This window comes from Motacilla alba, chromosome 1 (assembly GCF_015832195.1).
Source record: "Motacilla alba alba isolate MOTALB_02 chromosome 1, Motacilla_alba_V1.0_pri, whole genome shotgun sequence".
Taxonomy (NCBI): domain Eukaryota; kingdom Metazoa; phylum Chordata; class Aves; order Passeriformes; family Motacillidae; genus Motacilla; species Motacilla alba.
Window position 1 is genome coordinate 54889910 of NC_052016.1, and position 26190 is coordinate 54916099.

Below are 26190 nucleotides of genomic sequence, written 5' to 3' on the forward strand. Positions count from 1 at the left end.
AGCTCTCAGATTCTCCTTGCATGACAGATGCTCCAGCCCCTTTATCATCCTCGTGCTCCTGCACTGGACTCTCTCCTTTAAACCTGTTATATTAAGGATCCCAGAATGGACAGAACATTCCAGAAGCTACCTCACCAGCGTGGAAAAGGATCACCTCCCTCAACATTTACCAGTGCTCTTTACACTGCAGCCCAGGATAACACCAGTCCTTGCTTTGCCACTAGGATTCATTGCTGGCTCATGGTCAGCTTGTCCGCCAAGGATCCAAAGATCCTTCTGGACAAAGGTGCTTTCTAAGCTTGGCAACCCCCACAGCTTACTGGTGTAAGGGGTTGTAACTCCTTAGGCATAGGACTTTGCACTTCCCCTTTTTGAGCTTCATGAGATTTTGCTGCTCAATTCTTCAGCCTATTGAAGTCCCTCAGAAGGGCAACCAAGCCCTCAGTGTTATCACTCACTCCTCAGTCTTGTATCATTTGTGAACTTGCTGAGCTCATACTCCATCTAATCATCGGGTAATTAATGAACATGTTGAACAGCTCTAGCCCCAGTATCGTGCAGTACAGCAGTCCAGAAAACAAATGGAAAGAAACTAGTCAGATAAAAAGCCCAAGGGCTCAGCTATTTCAGATACGTGAAAGCATGAAGGTACATTAAGAACTCCTTTTGCCATGTGATACTTGTACAAAAGTGCATACATAAAAGGTAAGTAAGACTGCAAAAAAAAGTAGTACAAGGTCTCCATATAGTAATTTCCCACAAAGCAGGTCTTGCTTTTAGAATGCAGATAAAACTCCCTGCCTGCCTAAATCAACAACCTACACTAGGTCACAGTTCTCCCCAAATACCAGCAATGAGCACAAACACACAATCCTCAAAGCCACAAAATCTTTCAAAGTTAAAAAGGATGCAGCCTTCCTGCTACACAAAAAGTAAAGTAAGCCAGGTTTTGGTTTTCGTTTTCTTGGGGCTTTTATTTCCTTCCTTCTGAAGTAGTCATGACATAAGCCCATATCTGTGTATGGCGATATCCACACAACAAATTTTGCTGTGACTTGGCAAAGCCAGCAGTAGCCTTAACATTCTAATAGGGCAAATCACACTTATCACAGGCTCACATAATACACAACCAGAAGTCAAGACCAACTTAAATTCATGCAGTGACCTTCCCTAGACCTGAGCTGAACAGTCACACAAACATTTTGATTACAAATGACATCCATACCACTCCTTCTCATCAGCATCTACTATAATCAGGCAATCAGGCGCAATGTTTTCTCATGATTTTTCTTTCTAGAAGAGATCAGACTCAGCTAGGACAGACACTGGCAGAGGCAATTGCCCTACTTGATGACACAACTTTAATGAAGGGACATGCCTCCTTCTCCATAGGAGGAAGACACTAGTAAGCAAGATGCTCTCCAGCATACTTAAGTGTGGCTGTGTGCATACTAGGTTGAATTTCAGAGGCTTCATGCCCACTTTGTTACCCAAAAGAAACCCAGAATTCCTTACCTGCAACAAATGACCGCTTTACAGGAGAGTGCCAAGTCCAGAAAGCTCTGCCTGACTTCAAATGAAAGGGCATACTTCAGTGTGTGGCCATCAATAATCAGGGCAATATCATTTTCCTTGCCCAGTGACTCCCCCAGACTGGTACAATGTTGAGTCAGAGAAGCTCTTGTTGCCTGAAGAAAAAACAGAAATAAAGTGTTTCTTCCTAAGACAAGGAAAGTGCATTCAAACTAGAGCAAGGTATCTCCAGACCACGCAGCAGAGCACAGCACACATGCACTCAAACTGGCATTGACATGAGCTAGTGTGTTAACAGCACCTTGTGCAGACATACTGACTTGTGTCACAAATTGGCAAAAGCTGCCTCTGCTTGCCTAGGAACTCGTCTTGTTTCAGAGCAGACTCCAGCATCTTTACCACACAGTCCTGCATGATGGATATGCCCAAATCAGTTGTGATACAGCCTTCCCAACTACCTTCACAAGGCTACTTTCACAAAAAGGGGAAGTGTGGGAGGAAAAAGGAAAATTTACTTTGCAATTCATTTTCCCTCATCCCACTCATCATTAAGGTATTCGAAACAAACTCACTCTGATCCACTAGAAAACTAGCCCCAAACTGGAGGCAAATTTACAGCTTAAGTTAATGAGTGTTGCAGAGACCACAATTCAGCCACTTCAGACACAGATTACCTTTTGCACCTTCTTCTTTAAAAGAATGACTGCATAATTCCCCATTAAAATGTGAGGGATTAGATTTATGACTTCATGGCATGCTTTATCTACACTGTACCTGAAAATCTAATGCAAAGTAGATGACTGTGCTTAAACCATTAGAGACCAGTGCTGGGAAAACAAGGGTAAGTCTTCTGGGAAGCAAACTGTTTTATCTAGTTCAACACTACTGTGCAGTGACAACATTCACAGAAACTTCAAGGATGATATAATGGATACAGCTTGGGTAATGTTATCAATAATAGAATTTTATCCCAAGAGCCCCTACCCCTGGGATCTTGGAGCGTCATTTCTTTTTCTTTACTGCTTCCTCTCAGTCTTGCTCAAACATTTTTCTTGCTCTCAAGAGCAGAATTAACCCCTGTCCTTCTCCTGAATGCACACACAGGATTAAATGCTTCTCTGACTATTTCAAACCAAGGGGGAACCCTGCCCATTATTCCCTGTTTAGTACTTGGGGCACTTCAGAGGGAACACCGTCACTTTTCACCTGACCCAAAGGAGGGTGAAGGCCAGGGCCCAACCACTCCCCCCAACAGAGACAGAGGAAAATCTCAGGGCAAGTTCAGGAGGGTTACTGAATATCCATCATCTATTGCTCAAAAGACAAAGCCACAAGAAAACTTATAAAAGGTGACATTTCTCATCAGTTGAGGATACTAGTCTCTTCATAGCTTATTATCATGGATATGGATAAGCCTCATCCAATTCATGGCCTGGTCATGGAACTTACTCATCTTACATGTAAGATGACACAGAATTAGTAACACTGTTAATAATACCCCAAAACACTATAAATCAAGGATTACGAATGAGGCACTTCATTTTGTCTGCACTTTGTACAACTCTCAATATACTCCTCCATATGCAGGGCTAACTTACAACCTAACAGCTTTATACAGTAAAAAAGCATGAATTATTATTTCTGTTTCTTCCAACTACTTAAAATTGCTGTGTTTTAAAAAAGAAAACCAACTATTGCTCCTATAGGCCAGTGCAATTAAGCCAAATAAACCAGACCCCATTCTCACTGGGTATATAATGAAGACCTCCTAAGCAAGCAGGGGAACAAACATTTGGAAACCATGGGGAACTATCTCCTTCTGTGGGCAACTCATTACTGGTAACTAGAGTAAAAATCCCTACTTTGATCCCTAGCTTTTACTCTGTGCTTGACATTAAGGGATAAGTTTCCTCAAGTCGCATCAAGCAAGACTAAATCAATCCTTTGCTAGAACAAGCATGATGGAGCAGAAATCAATAGTAATCCTAAGAAAGTATCTCACATTTGTGGAATACCCCTGCCTTTTTTACTGAGTATCCATAAAGCCTAAATGGTAAGTTTGTCAGGGCTTCTGATAGAAATAGAATATTAGAAACAAATAAAGCAAGCCTTTCACTTAGCCATAATAAACTTGGTTTTCCTTCCCAGGCACAGAGCATCCAGCTGCTCTGGGGAAACCCAGAGAGGCGCCTGCCAATCAAACCTTATGGTACTGCTATATTGATTTCCATCAAATATTAAAAATATACAGCTTTACTTGAAAGCCAGAAGGTGCAAAAACTGAAAAGTCCATCTGTTTAGTAGCCTTGATTCAGTGGGTTATTCTAATAAATATGGACGCTTCGTAAGCCAGTAGAGGACATATGCACATGCTTAAGTGGTCAGTTGAATCAGAGTAACATTATCAGTTTAGAGCTTTACAAGGGCTTAAAAACTCATTCATAAGACCACCAAGTGTCAGAGAACAAACATGAAAAAGAAATAAACCAACCAGATTGTAAAAAGTCAACTACAGAGCTCAAACTGAAAAAGCTAAGGAAATCAGGTTTCAATTTATTTTTATTCTACTTTTAGACCTTTGACATGATGAGGGGATTTGTTTCTAAAAACATGAACAATTCTGATATAAATGCATTTAAGGGTTAAAGATGTTATGGTCTTTGTGCTTGAGTTAAATTTAAGACATAGTGCTATATTCCATAATAAACCTATCCCACCTGCTCTTCCTGTTTGTTTTTCCATTTCCATTTTAACGAGTCACGACCACAAATACAAACCCTCAGCAGAGCATTTACTTGCATTACTGCCTTAAAATAAACTTTCAGGTTTTACTGTTCTCTGTGCTCATAGTTTCCATACAGAACACGAAGTAACATCATTAGTTCACTATTATAAATCTTCATAGCAGACTAAATTTGTTGACAGGCAGAAAACAAAAACATCCTGAAGCAGAGTTTGTGTGGTCTTCTCTGGATTGTACGCTCAGGATCTTTAACAAACCTTGTGATAGCATGCCTGTATATTCTCACTTCCTAAAACCTCAGGAAAAATCCCTGCTGTGCCCAGCTTTATGAATTACAATACTGACAAACATTCTGGGATTTACCAGGCTATTATTTTGTAGGTTAACAGAGCAAACATTAATACTTTTTACATGATGCTTGAAGTCAACTGGGAAGTCAATGCACTAAGAGTTAATATAATCAGAAACTGCTGATTTCACTAAAAACAAAGCAGACCCCTCATGCTGTAATAAGAAACATTAGAAATGCTGTACAGGTTATTTAATTAGAACTTAAGCATGTGGGGTTTTTTTTTGTGCACTGTGTGCTTTTGGATGGTGTTTGTTGTTGCTGCTCTTGAGGGGCTTTTTTGCTTTGTTTTGGTTGGGTTTTTCTAGAAGCAGTGCACCATTCCCTCCCACCAGAGCTTTGGACGCTACGGCAAGAAATGTTGGTGTTTGAGGCAATGCAGTAGCCAACACAGAATGACAGCACTGACATACACTGTGTAAAGGGCAGCAGGTACTTCCAGTACCTACTGCAAGATCAGTTCAAGATCATGGCAAGGAAGAGCATCAAAGAGATGACTATTCAAAAAGTACATGGTGAAATACTCAAGCAAGCTTAACATAGCATGTCAGATGGTTGCAAACTAAACTTCAGGCTCTCAGTGAAGAAAAACAGCATCTTTAATACAAAATATTTATGAAATTTCCCCTGCAACCCCAGAGCTGGAGAGGCTTTGGGGAGGGAGGAGAAGGAGGGAAGAATTAGGAGCAAAGAGGGGTTTTTGCCAAATTAAGAAGTAAAACCGATTTGTTCAAGACTTCACTAACTAGTCAACTCCCACCTTGCAGATTAAATAACATGGCAGTGCATGCTGCCAGAAATGGTGATCTTCATATCTTAGCCTTTTGAACTAAAACCTCAAGTTTTCTGCAGCATTACTGTTTTCCTCACATTAAAGAGAGAAATGCTGATTATAGCAGTGGCATCTTAAAAACGCCAATCTTTACTGTAATCTTGACTAAAATACTGATTAATTTTTTTTAAAAATCAAGAAAAGTGATAAAAGTCTCATCATTCTCAGACAAAAGAACTGACATCCTAAGTAGTTATCCAGTGCAACATTGTTGCCAAAGGCACCATCTTGAAAACCATGAGTCTTTTGCAATCCTTCTTTCAGTTCCACGAGGGCAAAGCTGGCAGCATAAGAAACAATTGTAGAAACAACTGCAGTCAAAAGGGCAATTCATCAAATGTTCTTCAAATGCTATGGAAGACAATACCACATTTGTTCAGTTTGACATTTTTTAACATTTCTAACTTTAGTAAGAAGCATGTGTATCCTGAGACAACCAAGGATTTCAAATTTTATAGCCATAACCCTGTTCTCTTCACACTAAGAAGAGCATTAGGCTTATTACACAATTTTCATTTACTCCAGAACTGCTCTATGTCAGTGACTCTGTCTATTGCTTTCAATATATATTAGATATTTGACCACAGAACAGTTTATGGTGCACATTAAGAAAGTTTATGTCTCATACAACAGAAAGCACAAAGAAGAAATGCTTGTTCTGGACACCAAAACATCTGTGTGACTACTAAAATCAACTGTACTCTGCCAAGAGGAAGCAGCCTGTTAGTTTTGCTAGTAAGTTAGAATGATTCGGTCTTTGTAATATGATATTTTAGCTTTATTAAATTCATTCAACAGAATGGACTTTTTATTTCTTTCTACTTTTTCTCTTCGGAACATAATAATCTTTTCGTGGAAGCAAACAAAACAGAAACCCGCTCTTGAAGAAGTTCCTTCAGGAAGTCACGTTTCTGCTAAGTAATTTCTCAGAGATAACAGCCCACTTCTCAACCTGATGGATAAACCTTCAGATCAAGGAGATACCACAACCTTCTGCTTTAGATCATGAAGATACAGGAGTCTCTCTTACACTGTCTGAACCACAAGTTGCTGTGTTGCTCTGTTTTAAGCTGTCAGTACACATCAATGCCCCCAAGGAGCTGAGGAGAATTCAGCCAAGAAAATAACAGTGGTATGTGGACATACAAATCAGTTTATAATTCACCCCCCACTGCGCCCAAAGAAGAGTGTATTTTCTCCTTATATGAAATCACAGGATGTTTTGGGTTGGAAGGACCTTAAAGATCATCTAGTTCCAACCCCATCCCTAGACTAGGTTGCACAGAGCTCCATCTAGCCTGGCTTTGAACACTTCCAGGCTTGGGGCACCTGCAACTTCTCCGGGAAACCTGTTTCAGTGTCTCACCACCCTCAGAATAAGGAATTTTTTCTTAACATGTAATCTAAACCTATTATCTTACAATTTGAAGCCATTTCCCTTTGTCCTATCACTGTATGTTCCTGTAAAAAGCCCCTCTCCAACTTTCTTGCGGGCTTCTCCCTTCAGGTAAGGGAAGGCAATTAGGTCATCCCTAAGCCTTCAGGTAGAATGCCTTAATGATTCAGATCTCTGCTACAGATACTGGCTTTTTCATATATTTATACCTCTATCTATATGGGCTTTCTTTATATACACAAAGTGTAAATTATAAATTGTCACTGTTATTATTATTGACCACCTTGGTCGATATAAATAAAATTCAGCCGTCTTGACTCAGTGAGATTAGAACTTTCCTGAGACAAAGAACAGCCCCCAGTGCAGCCCGGACTACATTAAAGGCATTCTATCATTGCTAGCAAGTAAGGAATCCATGTTTATTAATGGATGAAAGACTGAACACTACTCACAATGAAACACAGATGAGATGACAGAGCTCATCTCTCTTCCAGATGAATGCTATACATGAGGAATGCATAATATTGAGTAGATTGATTTGTACAAAACAGGATTGACTCAGGATGATTCTTCTCATGATGCAGATACCTTTCCAGCACAGACATATGCATGTGTCAAAACTACTGTTTGCTATAACAAAATTATTTTATGTTTTCAAGCCAATTACATGTGTAGTCTGGAAAAGAAAAAGTTTTGGTTTTACCCTTTCATGGAAGGTAACATCAATTTGTAAGACATCAAAATAAAGCTGGAAGGACAGAATTTCCCTCTCTAAAGACTAATAAAATTTAAATAGGGCTAGAGAAAGCTATAGCTTCAATTATTTGTAGTCTTCCACTCTTAATTTCCTCTTCAAAATCCCCCTTTAAAAAAAGACCCCAACTGCTTTTAGCATCTGTGCAGTTAATAGCTCTGTTGAATAGTAGTGTAAGTAACAGAGGCCATACTGCTGTCAGAGTTCATAGCCAAAGTTATTCCCGCACTTCAGTAAAAGGAAACTGCTTTGAGAATTAAGCCAAACAGCAAACTAAGCTACTCGAGGACAGTCCCAACATACAACAACCCAACCTGTCATATTAGTCTTCCTTTCAAGTGCTTGTGTACTATCAAATCTGTTCCTCCAAGCAAAGCCAAGAAAGTTCCAGAGCCACTGATTAGGACAAGCAAGCTCCGCAATAAAAGTGACTTTTAAGAAGCAGATTGCTTTTAACCCATGTTGTTTGCTCAAAGCCCTGGTTTTGATTTAGAAACAATACACGTATTGAGCAGAAATATGAGAGAACTCACAGTTCCTGAAATACCTTTTGAGATTTTACTTCTACCCTGACAGCATGACAAGCATCAGAAGTTACTCATACTCCTTGGAATATGTATTTTTCCCTTTTACCCAGGGCTGACTAGGCAATAAAACAACACACAAAGAGGTTTCCAGAAGGATCTGATACAAGCTGTACTGCCATGACCTTACCTATTCCCCAACAGCCTCTCAAAAACAAAGAACAACTACATTCAGCGAGTGTTTCGATCCAACGGGGATCACTTTGACTCCTTAAAGAGTTAGGTCAGGCTTCCTGCCCTTTGGCAGCTGCTCAATGGTAGCCAGGGTGCAACAGTCCATCATGGACACTTCATTCCTGGCTTCAGTCCCATCTGTGCCCTCTCAGGACTTCTAATGAAGCAGAGCCTAGCAAGCAGAAAGCAAGACAGCATTCTCCTGCCTGGGTTGCCCCTTTGGCAAACTACTGGAAAGGGGTACTTAAACCTGAGCATGCTTCTGTTTAAGAAAAAACAGCACCCAAATTGCCTCACAAAGGCAGACGAAAGATAGGGAACAAGGAAAACACTACACGTGCCCTGAAGGACAAGGGTGTGGACACTCCCACACCTGGGAAACACAGACTGTCAGAGGAAGAAGCAGAGATCAAAAAGCTGGAACAGCAAGGATATAGGGAAACTGGATTTTCCCTTGTGTCCCAAAACTAAAAGTAAGAGCTCTATAACTTCATCCAAGCAGAGGACAGTAGCAGGACTAAAAGTGCTAACCTTAGACTACAGGTTTTTAAACCCATAAATTACATTGCTAAAATATATGTACATATCAGGGAAAGGGAGAAACACTATTGGGTTACACAAGCAAGATGCTAGGAAACATGCAAGCTAAATCAGAGATCTTCACTATCTGAACACTTCTAGATCTATAGGATCAAATAACTCTCATTTAACAACTGAAGAAAAGTAATAGGAGAGCTATCAAAATACAAACACTGGCACCACACATAAATTATGAAAACAAAAGAATTTAGTGTTTTAGTATCAGAATACCAGAAATCCAGATAGCTATGTATTTGTTGAGCTGATACAAGACCCATAACCAAACTATCTACAAAGCACTAGATCATTAAATGAGAAAAGCATGACAAAACTATCCAAATGGTTTTACACATGCCAGCCTGTTGAATCTACTTACTAGTTTTGCTCAGTAAGATTTGTCATCATGTAAATTCTTCTGCTGCACTTTGATTACAAAATTAGTACTTTACAACAATAACATCAGGTAAATACCTCAAGATTGTCCAGCTTCAATACTTTTGTCAGAGGAAGTCTGAAGATTATATTTGCAAATAGAACTCCACCAAGATCAATTCATGCTCAACACTACTTACCTTCAAAACACCAAAAGAAATGCAATCCTTCTGTCTTGCAATTTGAGCACAGCAGATTACAGTGACAAAAGGACAAAAATTGCTGCCCAGAGAGCTTGTGGAAACCCCATCCCCAGACATGTTCAATAAAGGCCAGGTTGGATGGGGCCCTGAGCAACCTGATCTAGGGAATGGAACCCCTGCCCATGGCAGAAGGGGTTGAAACTAGATCTTTAAGGTCCCTTCTATCTCACACCATTCTACAGTTAAATGAAAAATAAAAAGGTCTGAAAAAGCAAATATAAACAAGCTTTCTTTGAACAATTAATTTTAACTTAACTGGCAACAGATATAACAATGACAAACTAGATGTGGCACAGACCCAAATTCTCCCTCCTGCCCTCAGTTCCACCCTTGAAACAGGGCACAGGGTAGTCAGCTCCTCCAGCCCATCCTTCACCACATGGCACACGAACAGCCAGCAGCAGGATACAGCCTTCCCTCACCTCCTCAAGTGTCTGGAGAAGTGGGGCCTGGGTCTATGGACCAGTTCCCCACAGGCAGTTCAGAAGTTGCCATACAATTGTCACTTTTTATACTGAAATTTACTTCAATTCTAAAGCCAAATAAATTTTTGTGCCTATCTTATAAAAAAAGGTTTGCTCCTACACCACAGCTTGAACTACTCAGAAGATACTAGGTTCAATGATAAAATGGAATGGCTGGAGGCTCCTAAAGAGCCTGAAGACTATCTAGAGGGTTTTAAAAACGTGACTGTAACATGATAAAACATAAAAAGCTAAGGGTTTATAAGAGATGATGGTACATGGCATCAAGATCTTTCTAAATATCAGCAACCAGCCTGAGATTATTTTAGGCTACTGGTCTCCCTTAAATAGCATTACCTTCTCAGCACAGGCTATACCCTTAGGGAAGGGTGATGTACATGAACAAGCACACATCTCCTGACAGCAGCTTCAGAGAGGCACTGCTTGGTCATGCTCTGACCCTGCATCACTCTTAGGTAGTGGTGGAAAAGGAAACAAGCAGGAACAAGGGCAGCTTTGCCACTGGCCTCCTTGAAGATCAAAGGAAGCAAAAGCCTCCACTCAGCTGTTCCCCATTTATTTTCTTAGCCAAGATTATTTGGGGGAAAAAAAAAGTCTTGAGCATTTAAACCACTTCCAAGTTGCACAGGAATAGAAAAATGACCTTTGCTAAACACAGTCCTATTTAATACTACATGAGGTGGCATTAAAAGGCTCCTTGCCCTTGCCATCATATCACAAGTTTAAGGCAGTTTCTTCACCAGCCATAGTTCAGCCAGAACTGAAATTCCAGACACACTGCAAATCTGAAGGATTGTGTGTGTTCAGTGGACAGTTTAGTGTCTTCATACTTTCAAAGCTACACAGGAGACAACAATCCCAGGTAGTGTTCTTGAGAGGAATGGAGGTGAGCTGTATTTGCTTGGTTCAGTGACTGATGAGTTACATCCAAGGACATTCTCTAAGAGCTGTCCTGATCCCGGACAATAAGGACAGCTTTCAAGTAACTCCATATAACTGTTTTAATAATCTTGAAGTTCCAATATTGTATATAATCTATGGGAGAGTTCCCAAACAAAGAATTACTTATTAAAACAGTATTAATGTTATATAATCTTAAGGTCATGTAACAACTGGTTTTGGCAATTTAGTACTTTAGATATAAAACAAAATCCATAAAAGCCTTCTCCCAACCAAGGCAACAAATGCTTTACTTGGGGCAATGAATTCTAACAAGAATCAGAAATCCAAAAATAAGTAGTTTTTCAGACTGTATACAAGACCCCTGAAACTGAGAGATGCTGAGCCCCATTTATCCCAGCCTCTCAAGTACCCAGATACTGCATTCCTCCCAAAGTTATTCCATTAGCTGACAAGATGATCATGTTCACCTACTAAAAAAATTCTATACAAATACACTATTTCACAAGACAGCACCATAAAGATTTTCAGAGCTCCAATGCCATTGCAGAGAAACACACAGTTAAGGTAACAATATTCACAACTCCCAGACCAAAATATTCATTCTTATATCACACTGGCTGCCTTTCTGACTATGTGAACTGAAATTCCACACAGGAAATAGGGATTTAGCCACAATGACTTTGGACATTGAAATCAGTTAGGGCAGAACTCCATCTTTTGGAAGACACTAGCAGAGTCGAACAACAAGGGGTATATCTTTAAATAATATGGAGCAGTAATTATCCTGGGCTTGGCCAGTGGTCTTCTTTGCTACAAACACTTCTGTACTTTGCTGCTTCGAGCTTGCTTCAGGCCCTAGTTAACCTTTGCTCATAAAGCATGATATGTTCCAAAAATGCTTAATGGAAAAGAATATTGTAACCAGCCAACTGCTCATGTGAACCCAAACTCAAGATTACTAAGAGTGCATATGAGGCAGCATGTGGTCTTAAAACCACACTGGCCATTTTTACAGCAGACTGTGTTCAATGTCTTATTAGAATAAAAAAACCCCCACAGCCACAAGCTACCAACCAAACAAAAAAATTTACAAAACCCCACACTAAACATTTTTCTTCCTATTTTAGTCCATGTTATTTAGTCTGTTTAGTTCTTAAAATCTGCAGTTTATTGTACTTCATATTAACACCAGGCTTCTGTTGAGCACACATATGTAACAAGCTTCCCTACATTAAAAAGAAGGCAAAAAAAACCCCAAAAAATGAAAAACTCTGACAGCAATAATGACAGTGTGAAAATAAATATTCAAAACCCAAAACCCAAGTAAGAAACCAGGCAATTTAGCACAGGCTTCTGTGATGAAAACTGCCTCTGCACTCCAGGACTTTATCTTCACTGATTTAGAGAATGCACAGCAGTTAGGTCAGTGGATAGGCAAGGTAACAAATTCCAAGTGCAGAGATAAAGGCAGTCTAATAGGAGTGTTATGTCTCTTAAAAAATTTAAAGATGTGCTAGAAGCATGCTTGGTCATACATGACTATCATTGTTTTGAATAATATTTAATGGGAGAATTTCCTCCAGGTGACCACCACGAGAAGTTACATTGAAGAGCTATGCTCATGGGAGATAACTCTACTACACTCCTGCACAACATCTACAGCAGCAACTTTTTATTGCCTTCAGCACAGCACTAGCTCCCAGTATATTGACAAATAGCAACAATTCCTTCTTGGCAAACCTATTTTCTAACACCTTCTGCAAGAATTATCTCTCTGATTTGCAGATTTCCTTATTGAAGGTTCATGTGGCTCCTGGATGCCGGACAAGCATGAATCAAATGATCTGTCACAACATCTACTTTATTTGTAATCTCAAGTAGCTAAATAATTTCCATTTCTTAAGAAGCTTCACATACTTCCCTCACACAAAAAAATCCTACCCAACAAACTAAACAACCTGCTGCTTTCTCTCCCTCCAAAACCATCACACTGGATTTCTCCACTGTCCTTACTCAACTTCTCAAAAATACCTCATCTACCTGCATTAAAGGTTTTGATAAAATTGCTAATATCAGGTAGTGAACCACAGAGGAAAGTCAAGCTTCCTCCAGCAACTCTATGCTTTTCCAAGACTCGCACAGGTAACCCATTTTATCCCATCCCTTCGTAGGAGGCTTGCTTATTCCTTGCAGATTTAAAAGCAACCAAACATTAAAATTGATGTGTATTTGTTGACGATTGCTACTGTTAGGAATGATTGCATGGCAAAATGCATCTAGAGCCCACAGGGCAGCCCATACATAGATGTTGGTTTTGTTTGACTTGAAATTCTCTATAATGTATTATAAACTAGGGCTGTACAACACCATTTCAGATAAGTATCATTTGCAATTCATCTCTACATTAAAATTGATAAAAGTTTTAATTTGGCTGATCCTAGTCCTTAGAATTTAAATGTTCTATTCTCATATACAGTTGGTGCAGACATTTCCTAGACATCCACAGGCAGTTCAGGAAGCAAGAGTATCTCTACTGCTGCACTACTTGTGTCTTACTGCTTCTGGTTCTAGAATGAACTGGAAACAAATCTTACTTTTGTGGCATTACCGGTGCCCAGCAAAGATATTGGTATCCACTCAACTGAGAAGCTGGACACAAGACCCAGTTTGCTTTCATCATGACAGCTTCCAGCATTTTTACTTTTTTTTTAAGATAAAAATGAAAGCCCTAGGCAAGCTTCTCTTTTCTAGTCAAACAAACACCATTCCCTGAAGTGAACAGTAACTTTTCAAAGACCTCTTTTTCCTTGAGTTTTAAAAACACACTTAGTTTCCTATCAGTTTACTCAATACATCAGAAGTTTTTATTAAAGTTTATCTAATAAATGTGATACCCACTTCAATTACTAAAAATAATTGTAGTAAGAAAACTCCACAAAATCATCAAGATTATGTTTCTTTTTTAAAATTAAACCACCACAGTAATTTCCCTCAAGATTTAGTAATAAAATAGATTTCTTTTATTAATATTTACTAAACCTATTAACTCTGTCTATTGAACTGCAGATTCTGTCTGTCAAGCCCTGGACAGAACTAGAAATCCCTTGAGAACCTGATAGTATTAAAACTACTCTAGACAGACAAATTAAGTTTTAATAACTTGAAAAGAAAGCACAAGTTTCCAAAAAAATCACCCAGTTAAGCTGTGAACCCATTCCCCCTTTTCCTTACGTTATTTGCAGGTAAGTTGTGAAATATTAATTCTATAATCCAGACAAATATTATAGTATCAGCCTCGATCTTACAAAGCCCCTTAACCATTAATTGGCTTTATTCATCCACATTTTCCCAGAGTTCTACTAAACTCCATATCCAAAAGCACACGCTCTGCTGACCTTCCCCCCCTGCACCCCAAGGACACAGAATTCTTGAAGCCAGACAACCTTGGTCACCGTTAGCCAAGTGAGTGGTCCCAAGTTATACCACAGAATTTGATACCTTGTCTTTCTACAAATAGCTGCATCTTCTCATTTCATTGAATTCTATACTCTAGCTACAAGAATTTGAATTAGTAACAGACACCAAATTCCTCAATCTTTCAAATCACAGGAAAGAATCACTGTGGCTGGCTTGAAAATCTGAAGCACACGACAAGCATACATAGGTACCACCAAAGCTCTGCACAATGGAAGCTTCAAGAGCACATCTGAATCACCCCACCTTGGACTAACACTCATTCCCAAAGCTCTCCAAGAAACCATTATATTCTAGCAGTTCAGCACTATGATTTTTAGGCCCAGTCAGAACATGGGTTGTGATAACTCAGAATTTGGGAATTAGCTGATAACTCAAGATATCCAAATCCATTTTGTCTTGAACACATGGAGAGGAGAGGAGAGATTGAAAAAAACCACTACTTAAGATGTGTAGAGGGTAAGCTAATTAGAAACACTTAGTAAATATGAAAGAGCAACACTAATCCTCTAACATCACTATGTCAATTAAACAACCAGGGATAGTGAGAAAATGCACCTTGACACATTCTCCCATTAAAAAAAAAAAAAAAAAGCTTACAACATTGTAAAAAAGTTATATAAAAAGCCTAGAGATTTCCACAAGATTCCTCTGACTGGTTCTACTCTATGCAGAAGATAAAAAGCAGAAGGGAACACATACTTAGTCAGGTATTAAATTCATACAGCTGCAGAACTGCTTAATTCTAGTTTCTGACAGACCAATCAACCCTGAGAAATTCTGTGGGATGTTTTCTAGCTTCAACCAGATGTAAAACATCTTTTTTTTTTCCTTAATTCCCCTGTGAAGGAAATGTATTCCTTTATGTGACTGATGAGAAGGCTTGGAGCAATCAAGCTCCACTTGCAAGAATGATTCTCTAATTATTATGAAAAAGGAAAGAGTCTTTAAAAAATTGTTTAACAAAATAGTAATGAGTCAGTATTATGTGAACCACAGAAGTAAGACCACAGTTACCTAAATCACTCTGTTTTCCAAATACATGATCATGATATACCCTGTCACCCTGAAGAAGTTAGTTCTCTACTATCCTCATTAAGTTAACACTGCAGATGAATAAATCTTATTGCTTTAGGCGGGCTCTACACCAAGAAAGGAAGACTGCTTATTCTTAAAACCCCCAGACAAACTTGCATGAGCAAGGAACCCTTCCAATGAAAGCAAAAGATCAGATACTAAAGTATCTTGAAGAAGAAAGGACTATTTAGTATCTGCCCTTCAATACAAAAGACGAATCTGAATTCTTTCTACAGATGTGCAGTATTAACCACGTCAATCAACAGGATTAGTATCCATAACTCATCTATACATCAGACACCAGCTTCATCTTTTTCCCCTAAAAATGCACCATCATGCTTTAATATCAGAAAAACCTGCATTTCATGGGTAGCATCGCATTAAAAAAATTTGTTTAACACTTGAGTACACATCCTTATGTTTCCATGGTCTCGTGCTTAACAGAAATAAGCACATCAGTATGCTGCAGAGAATCCCACCTTCAAAGGCAAGAGATACTTCCCTCACCATCTATCTGAAGCCATGCTTCTATTGTTATGCACACAACAGAAAATAAATCTGGATAATACTCTGTGATCATCTCTTGATATAAGCCTTCACATATGTGAAGATCATTAGCAATTTTAAGAGAACTAGTGTTAGTTTTCAGTCATTTTCCTCTAGCATGAGATCTCTTACAAACGAGACAGCAAATTTTAGCAGGAATTCAGGGACCACACTCTTCCTTTCTATTTGTATGTAATATGATCTATTCTGTCCTATAGCACAGACAAGGCATTAGCCCACATCTGCTAAATACCAGCTGCCTAAAATCAGCTCTTGTCAGAAATGACCACTATTACAACTTAAAATATGAAAGGAAAAGTAACTTTGAAAACAGCGTGTGTTTTTTAAAAGCGTTCCCCAGCCTTCCCACCCCAGCTTCCACTTATAGAAAGAAGAGTTATTTAGTAACCTCTTCTTAGCACTCCTAAGGGTCCTTGCATTCCTTCAGGTCCAAGTACCCCCACTTCATCCAAACCAACTATCACAGTGCCAGAAAACACTAACAGAAAAAACAGAGGCACAGATAAGCAAGAACAGTCATTAATGAATTCTGAAAAGTGAAAAGCAGGATGAAACAAAAATACCAGCCCAACTCATTCACCACTCACAGCTCAAACCTATTAGTATTACTTCCTGAAAAAGTGGTAATCTAATACTTAAGCTACACAGTCCTGTGTGTACTTAAACCTACAGGTCCAGGTAACACCTATATTCTTTCATTTCCAATTCTACATAGTACACTCAAATCAAAGCAGCTTTCACAGAAAGAGCTCTATATTTTCCACATCCACGCAATTAACTTTCTATGCAGATTAGCAAATACCAGGATTTATGAAAGATCCTATTTGTTCCTAAAAAACCAACACAAAAACACTAAAACACTCCTTCTACCTAACATTTTTGAAGACTTATCTGATTACTAGACTCTGTTCCTTATGTAACTACTTTTTAGCTTGATGTGTATTTCTAGACTAAGAAAAACAGAAATTTGAGCAATAGTAAAAGCTCTATACAATAGAAAATGTATTCTTTCCTTAGTTTTCCTAATTACCTTCCTTTGCAAATCCCCAGTGGTAGACAGAAGAGCTGATTACAATTCCAGGCTGAGTGGAGACTGGAGTAACTTCCTAGCCACAAGGCACTAGAGAACTGTTGCAGATGCCCCTCTGAAGGGAGCTGATCCCTGGCTCAAACTGAGCTTGTTCACATTGACCAGTTTTCCAGAATATTAACTTTGTCTGAATGCATGTGGGCACTTGACAGCAGGGGAGATAAAAGCCCCAGCCTCCTCTCAAGTGCAACACACAAGATGTAACCATCAAAGCACCTACATGGCATTAGCAGTACTAGGCTTGTTCTTGTCTTCCCAGCAGTACCTGCATACCTCATTATCTTTTAGTACAGCTGAAGCATACACAACACCAATGCTTTGGAGCATCTGGAGTTTTAGGTAACTTTTGTTTTAGTCTGAAAAGCTGACAGTATCTTTGGACCCATTCTTTGGGAGTGATCATCATGACATCACTGACAAGGCATAGACATCTCTTCTGAGAGAAGAGAATCAGGCTCCCAAAAAGCAAGACCTTCAAAATTTGTTACTGTGCTCGAGAGTTTGGAACACAGATTTACATAAAAACTCACATGGTGCATATGCTGAAGAAATTCTCTAGGTGAAGGTAACCCTTTCTGTGTAAGTCATAATGCATGCAAATCTTTCTGAGCAGTCTAATACAGAGGACACTACTGGAACCATACTCTTTGCTCAAAGACAAATGTGCTGACAGACAATTTATTTTTAATGGCCTTCTGCTCATGTTGTTCTCCCTTACACAGTCTCAATTCTCAATGGTTATTCGAAAAAGTTTTAGACAATAACCCAACAAAACCTGCTATTTCTAGCATATGGCTAAGTCCAATGACAAGGTCAGAGCTTTACTTCTTAAGAGATCCATGATTCCCAGATAACATCAGATCTACAGGTGCATCAGTGTCTAAATACAATGGATAATGATGCCTGTCAAAGATCTCCTCAATTTTTTTAACTCTTAAGAAGCGTGAGAAGAATATGTGCCAATTAAGAATGAAGATCATGAAAGTCATTGGATAAATCTAATATTCTCAAGGTTAACAGATCTTTCTTATAGAACCTTGACAGTAATGTTACCCTACAGACTAGCTAAAATAAACTGACAACAAAATAACCAAGTTTTCCAGGTCCTCACTCTTCACTGCTGGAATATAAAACATAACTGTATGTAAAGCTTCCCTGCAGATACTATTTGGGAAGCCTAGACACTGACTGTGCATGACAACTTACACTGTGAAACTACGCTTGTTTTTTAAGAATGCTATAAAACACTACAAATAGGTACATCCCAACAGTGAAGCATGCAAAAGGTATACCTGAACAAGTGGAAAAGCAAGCAAGGCCAGCTTCTGCTTACACTTTCAGGCATATCTTATCAAGAGACACGAGCATTGAGGGTTCTTATGCAGGAATATGCATTTGCTGTTAGTTACACATCTGTGTATAACCCAGGACTGTCACTCCTGGCACATGAGTTCTGTAGAACACACTCATAGTGTAGCTCCCTTTACATCAACAGGATTGCTTTACAGCAAAGTACTACCCACAGCTTCAGAACTGGGTCCCTCCAATGTTGTCCTTCCACTACTGTTAAATACAGTCCCACGTGATAAAAAACTGATACAGTTCCCAGCTCTTCTTACGGGATTTATGGGGAGGAACACACACAACATTGCTTGGCTGCAATATTGCCTCTCTCATTAGATGTTTTCCAGCCAGGGCCTCTGTGGTCATCCAATTTCCCTTCTTCAGGTACCCTGCTTACTGCTCCCACAACTCAAAATTCTCCAAGATGCCAATGAAAGAGATTTTTCCAGGTTAAGAGCTGCACAATAAGACTTTATGGTGTTCCAATTTAATTAAACAGAAACTGAGTCCAAGAATTACACACAAAGTAAATCTCATGCTCAAAATATTCTCATTTCAAAAAAGCTTTATTAGGAAAAGAAAAAACAAGTGAGTATATGTATGCATGTGGTAAAGTCTATAAGGGATAGACATTTGCAGGTTATTATGCTAAGTTTGAAGAATTCAGCTGAATCAAGCTAGGGATTAGTCTTTTCTATTCCCAGGAGTTCCTTGAAGAGAACAGAAATGATTGATTTTTCCCCTGAAGTGCATGATTTAGAAAAAAACTTGTCTCTCAAAACCAAGCAAAGACAGTTGTTCGATCACATCTCACCTACTGCTGCATGCTAAGGAGCAGAAGTGGGAGGGAAAAGTCACACAGGGACTGCACAAAGGGGGAAGCGTATCAATATTTAAAAGCTCTAAGCTCAACTTGGATCTTGTAAAAACTCATTTTTAGTATTAATAGATTTCAAAGGTGGAATATATTAAATATAATGCTACAGAATTTCAGTGTGAGAACCTTCGATTTTAAGCTCAGTTGAACAGAAGTCCAAATTTCTGTTAGAGGTGCAACACAAAATAAATATTACTATGGAGATCCCATACTGAAAAACTGGCAATAAAAGTACCTAAAGACACCTTAGAGTGAAACAACTAGAGGCAATTATTACCAAAACCTAAGTTTTGTATTCAGACATATATAAAATCCAATTCTACATTAAAAATGGCAGTAAGAGTACTTTGGAGAAAACCCATGGACTTATTTTAGATGGAATGCAAGAGTAATACAAAGCATTTTTGATGTACCAGTTCAGAAGCTCCACAAATTTGTACCCATGCTTCAGACAAATATAGGTTATCTGAGCTAAAGTATCAGTCTCCTTCAATATTCATGAGGTATCATATGATAACATTTTCTTCACTTGAAAGGCCAGCAACTGTATATGTGTGTGTGTACATGTGTGTGTATATATATATATATATATCAATAAGGGGTTTCTTTTCTCATCTGACATGCCGTGGTTTTCCATTTCCTTTTTATTTTTTTCCATAGAACCAAAGGAAAGTTCAAGTTGAAATGGACCTTAAAGATGATCTAACTTCAACCCCCCTGCCATGGGCAGGGACACCTTCCACTTGACCAGGTTGCTTAAGGCCCCCATCCAGCTCAGTCTTGAAGAGCTCCGGGCAACCTGTTCCAGTGTATCACCACCCTCACAGTAAAGAATTCCTTGCTAACCTCTACTCTAAACCTGCCCTTTTTCACCTTAAGGCCATTCCCCCTTGTCCTATCACTACATGCCCTTGTAAACAGTCCCTCTCCAGTCCCCTTGTAGGTCTCTTTTGGATACTCTGCAAGGTACTGTAAGGTCTCTCCAAATCCTTCTCTTCTCCAGGCTGAACAGCCACAAATCTCACCACCTGTCTTCTTAGCAGAGGTGCTTCAGACCTCTGGTCAACTTAGTGGCCCTCCTCTGGACTCATTCCAAGAGGTCTGTGTGTTTCTTGGGCTGGGAGCTCCAGAGCTGAACACAGCACTCCCACAGAGTGGGAGAACCATCTTCCTCAACCTGCTAGCTGTGATTCTTTGGACATAGCCCAGGATGCCTTTGGCTTTCTTGGCTGTAAATGCACATTGCTGGGTCATACGGAGCTTTTTGTCCAAACAGCCCCAAGTCGTTTTCCTCAGGGCTGCTCTCAGTCCATTCTCCTCCCAGCCTGGACTTGTGCTTGAGACTGCCCCAACCCAAGTTTAGCAACTTGCATTTGGCCTTATTGAACTTTATGAAGTTCACACGGGCCCACCTCTCAAGCCTGTCCAGATCCCTCTGGATGGCGTCCCTTCCCTCCAGTGTGCTGACTGCACCACACAGCTTGGTGTCACAGGCAAAAACGCTGGGGGTGCAAGTTCATGTTCTGAAAGCTTCCACTAGTTTTTGTGCTTACTGACAAATTTCCAATACTGTTTATAGCTGGATTCTGTAAGCACAGTTTTATACACACAAACTTATTGGAATCACATCAAGGCAACTTATTGGAATCACATCAGTCATATCAAGAAAATAACACTTAGCTAGTGATAATTTTGGCACAGTAGTATTACCCTCTTCAACCAGATTTACAGACATCCAGTAACTCCTCTGGCACTCCAAGATACAGGCTTTGCATCTCCCACCCAATCCCAACCTGCCAATTCTAAATGCAAATGTCAGATGCTGCCTGTTACAGGTACTTTCATCTGTCCTACAAATCAGATATTGAAGCGATATCCAGTACTGATATGAACATTGAAACACATAAGATGGAAAGATACCTCCTGGGAAGATTAATGAATTAATGTACAAATATATGATTTCTCTATTTAATTTTGTCATATATATACAGAACATGGCAACCATTTGCAGAACATCTTTTATTATAGATCTCAAAAGCTACTGTACATAGACAAGCTCACAATGCATGTGTGGTTAGAGCTGTTCTATGCAATCCTGAAGATAGAAAAAAACAAGTTTTCTTCAAACATTGCTCCTGTATCTACACCTTAAACCTTAACTATATTCCTGATGGCATGCTGCAGACTTTTCCAGTTTGCAGCAGAATCAAACCCATGCACCCAAGAAGTTGCTCATTCTGAGACTTCAGTTTGATTTTTACAGTTTGGAACTGAAGACCTCTGGAGTACACTTTACACAATACACGTCTGTTTTAGCATGAACTGTCTTGCTACTCCTAAGTGTAAGCAAGAGAAATTTAATGTGAAAGCCTGAAAACTTGCCATCTTGTTAGCAACATGTCCTTCTGTCAAGAATTACATATCAGAATTTGCTTACTTACATCTAGTGAATCTTCATTGACCAGGATGAGAGACATACTCTGTGAAATGAGTCTGCAAGAATACCCTGCAAGAGGGAAAGAAAAAGACAATAAAACACAAGGACTTACTTTTGGAAGGCTAAGGTTCAAGTTCAACCTTAAGATAAGCATCTATAGGTCAAATGACAATTTATTTTTGAGCAGCTACTCCTAGCAGGCAGACTGCTGTAAACTTTGTAAACACACTCCAACATGACAGATTTTCTAGAAACACATATCTGCATTTTCAAATACATCACTTGAGATGTTTTAATTAAACAAAACACTGTGTGAACTGGATGCAGTAAATATAGCCTATAGCCCAATACATTTTTCTTTTTTTTAAGTCTACAAGAAGGCAGGTTTGCCTTCAGCACATTACTAGCAGTTGCATCTATGCCAGATGACTGGAAGTGCACACATGTTTTCGGTTGATGCTACTCAGTTTCCTTAGCCCACACAAAGCTTACATGAGCATTTTTTACTCCTGAGTGTTCAGTGTGGAAGGTTCTGAGCCTCTTCATCAAGAAGTACAGATAAATCACACTCACAGAGCCCCTACCAACTCCTATAGACACGAGGTAATTGGACTATATTATTCTTAGTGTGGGACTGGGACATGAAAGAACTAGAGCACCCAGAAGGCAATTCTATACATTTCCCAGAATACCAAAATCAAAACAAAAACTCTAAAGACAGAAGAAAATCTCTTATTTTTATAAAAGTTTAATCATTTACAAAATAAACAGTTTAATTCTGCTCATATTAACAGCAAGAGACAAATGCAAACTTGCATCAGACTGACTCCACTACGTTATCCTAAAAGCTCATGCAAGTTCACTTGGGATTGGCATAGTGATATCAGATTCATAAAATAGCAGAGAATTAATTTATTTGAAGCACACAACTTTTATTGCTCATCTAAGCTGCATGGGAAAAAGAAATTCAATACAAGTATTTTTTATTTCTATTTTTATAACAGAATTACAGCAGTTTAAAAACTTGCTATCAAATAAAATGGGGTCTTGGGAAGTCTCTTACTTTTTTTAAATGGAGACTGGAGGGTATTGCAGTGTAAGAGTAGTGTCCCAGTAAAGAACCACTGCAAGGGTGACAGATTCAAAGCTGAACACCACAGTCACCATAAAAGATGAAGTGCCTCTTTCCATATCTTACAACACCAAGAGAACAACTGAGGCATTAAATCGTCTGTGGGATTCTTGGTTCCTTAGAAAGGCCATACTAGGTCATCAATTGCAATGCAAATCATTTCCTCAGGCTACAGAGTTTTTATAATTGGGCTAGTTTTGTAGGTATAATCCAGGGTTAACATGTCTGCATGTGTGACTTCTGTAATGAAAGTAAATCCCTCTTCTTCCTTTGAGGAAGACATGCTTGTACCATAGCCAGGCACTCTCAGGCAGCAGGTTTGATTACCTGCAGAAGTTCAGCTTCTCCTCCATTTTCACAGCTGTGTGGACTATGAATAACAAGTGCAACCTTACTAATACATGTTAACAAGCCTAGGCTTAATTTCTGCTTCAGAGAACAATACAGTGCAATACTGAACTCACACCTGTTGGGAAAAGAATAAAATATATTCTAATGATGTGCAGCCTACAACATGAAAGCTTCACAGACGGCCTCTGATTCTGCCTATGATCAAATCTTAGATGGTAGTAGAAAACCTCCAACAGTTACAGGAAAAACACTGAATTTTTTCTCAAGTCAGTTTGCCTTTTTTAAAAGTTAGTTTCAGGCTAAAAAATGCTTCCTTATTTTTATTGAGAAAAAGAGAATATTACAAATTTAAGTACTTCCCTCCATAACATGGTTGTTCTTTCCCTAGGCTAAAGCAGTCTTGTGCAGTAGGCTGTTACAAATTCAGCATAACTAATTCAAAAGGATTTTCTAGTAGCATTTGATTAGAACAGCAGCTGCAATAGTGACCTGTAATTTCTAAACCACTGCTCACTGCTTCACTTTACCTCTTCTAAAATGAGCAAGATGCCATTCCAGAAGTCAAGCTGGAAGAAAAAAATGCTGTGGAAAACAGTTGCTCTGCTGTGCATCTTGGAAATTGGGGACTTAGAAGAACTTATCCTGCAACTGAAGCTATTTTGCATCTTACCATCCCATTAAACAGAAAGATCAAGACTGGAATAGGAGAATGTAAGTCAACCCTTACAAGTGTTTATAGGGGATTTATGTATAATTTCAGGACTAAGATGATGTTAAAATCTAGCGCTACGATAAAGCAAAGTAGCTGGCAACTGTAGAAGTACAAGTAGTAACTTCAAAGTATTACTAGAAATGTCTAAAGTTTTATAATAGTTTTGTAATAGTTATTACTGGCAATACTAACATGGCAAGCAAAAATGCACTATAAGATAAGTATTTTTGTCAATGCTTCTGAGTAAAATAAGATCAACTGCTGGTTCAAAGCCAGGTATAAAATGTCAACCCACACCTGTAAGCTGATATCTAGCTCTTTAATTTAAAAGTTTGACTAAAAGTCCATGAAGCAGATGAATCAGGTGCTTCTGGGACTTATTTTCCTTTAAGTGTCCTGGGAGAAAGATTATTTGAACCAGAGTTCACGATCATAGCCCACAGGCACATTCATACTGCAGGCATACAGAATCCAGCATCTTAGGGAAGAATGATTATCCACTGTTTAGAGAGGGCACAAATGCCCTGTCGAACTTTGCAGAGTGATACAGGCAAGTGTGCTAGCATGGCTTGTCTCCTGAACTGAAACAAAGCACGGCTCACCAAGAAGCGTTCTTATCTCTGAATAAGAAAGATAGAGGTCTGATGGATGTACTGTTAGATGGATAAGGAATGAGCTGGATCTCTGCATTCAGAGTTACACTCAATGGTTCCACACTCACATGAAAACCAGGAATGAGTAGTGGCCCTCAGGCCAGTCCTGAGACTGGTCCTTTGCTATGTACACCAGGAACAGACAGGGATCAAGCACACCCTCAGCAAGCCTTGAGAGAACACAAGCTGTATGGTGCACCTAAATTACACTGGAGAGAAGTGATGCCACCCAGAGGGACTTCAATCCACTGGAGGAATAGGCCTGTGAGAATCTAATCAAGTTCTACAGGGCCAAGTGCAACGTCCTCCACCTGTACTGCAACAACCATAAATATCCATCAGGACAGACTAGGGGATGAACAGATGAAAGCAGCCCTACTAAGAAGCACCTAAGTGATGAAAAGTTGAATGACTCCACCTGGAAAATCATGTTCAGCCCTGGGGCCCCCAGCACAAGATAGACACGAACCTGTTAAAGTGAGTACAGAAGAGGGCCACAAAAGCAATCAGAAGGCGGGAACATCTCTCCTGTGAAAACAGGCTGAGAGTTGGGGCTGTTAAACTGGGAGAAAAGAAAGAAGGTTCTGGAAAGACCTTTCAGTATACAAGGGGCAATTACAACAAAGACTGAGAAAGACTTTTTACCAAGGCCTGTAGTGGCAGGTCAAGGGCCAGTCATTTCAAACTGGAAGAGGGTAGGTTTAGACTGGACATAAGGAAGACATTTATTATGATGGGGCTAGCAAGACTGGAACGGGTTACCCAGACAAATTATGGATGCTCTGTCCCTGAAAGTGTTCAAGGCCAGGTTGGATGGAGCTTTAAGCAACCTGATTTATAAAAGATATCCCTGTCAGGGAGGGAGCAGGAGGACTGTATCTTCAAAAGGTCCTTTTCAACCTCAAACCCAAACAACTGTAAGGCAGTGCTAGCAGGCAGCTATCAATGCACACCCTAGGTAAGGGTGTGCATTGAGTCACCTCAGCTATAGGGACTGATTCATGGTTCAGGGAGGGACACATTTGAGTTAACACTATACTCCCATTCCCAGAAAACAAATCTCTTCCTAGGGAAGTTACTGGCTGAAAACACAGCAGTTCTGGTGTTCTGTGAGTGTGCTGAGCACAAGGATGGTGGCAAACAGAAATCTATCATGGGCGTTTTTGTCTCACTGAAAGGCAAAGATGACCCAGAGTCTGTAGACGGATGAAAAGGATGAAGTTGCAAGAACACAGTTAAGCCTTCTATAGCTGTTTGCAGGTCATGCTTAAAGATGCTTCTGTACCTGGAAGTCCCATTTTCAAGAGCTAGAGTTCAAATGACTGATCAGTACTAACGCTTATCATGAACACTCTCCTCACTTGCAGAACTACTGACTAGCAACTGTCTGAGTGAAAAGTATACAGCCACCCCACAGAAGGTCAACCATTACTCTCCAGAGAACTCAAGAACACAATCCAGAGACAAAGACATATGCAAATTCTGAAAACCAAAGAATCAAGAGGAAGC

At 39.4% G+C, this 26190-nt stretch overlaps 1 protein-coding gene across 6 annotated transcripts in view; it reads right to left on the reverse strand.

The window, feature by feature from the left end:
• Positions 1-26190, reverse strand: part of ATP8A2 (ATPase phospholipid transporting 8A2) — a 313238-nt gene that overhangs the window by 195878 nt on the left and 91170 nt on the right. For all 6 annotated transcript variants that reach the window (XR_005258169.1, XM_038147367.1, XM_038147375.1 and 3 more), the window contains 2 exons: positions 21838-21902; positions 1516-1688 (listed from right to left, as the gene is read on the reverse strand). Coding sequence is in view for 5 of the 6 variants with exons in the window: in XM_038147367.1 (XP_038003295.1) it covers positions 1516-1688; positions 21838-21902 (238 nt within the window). In the remaining variant the exon portion in view is untranslated. The remainder of the gene's footprint in view (positions 1-1515; positions 1689-21837; positions 21903-26190) is intronic.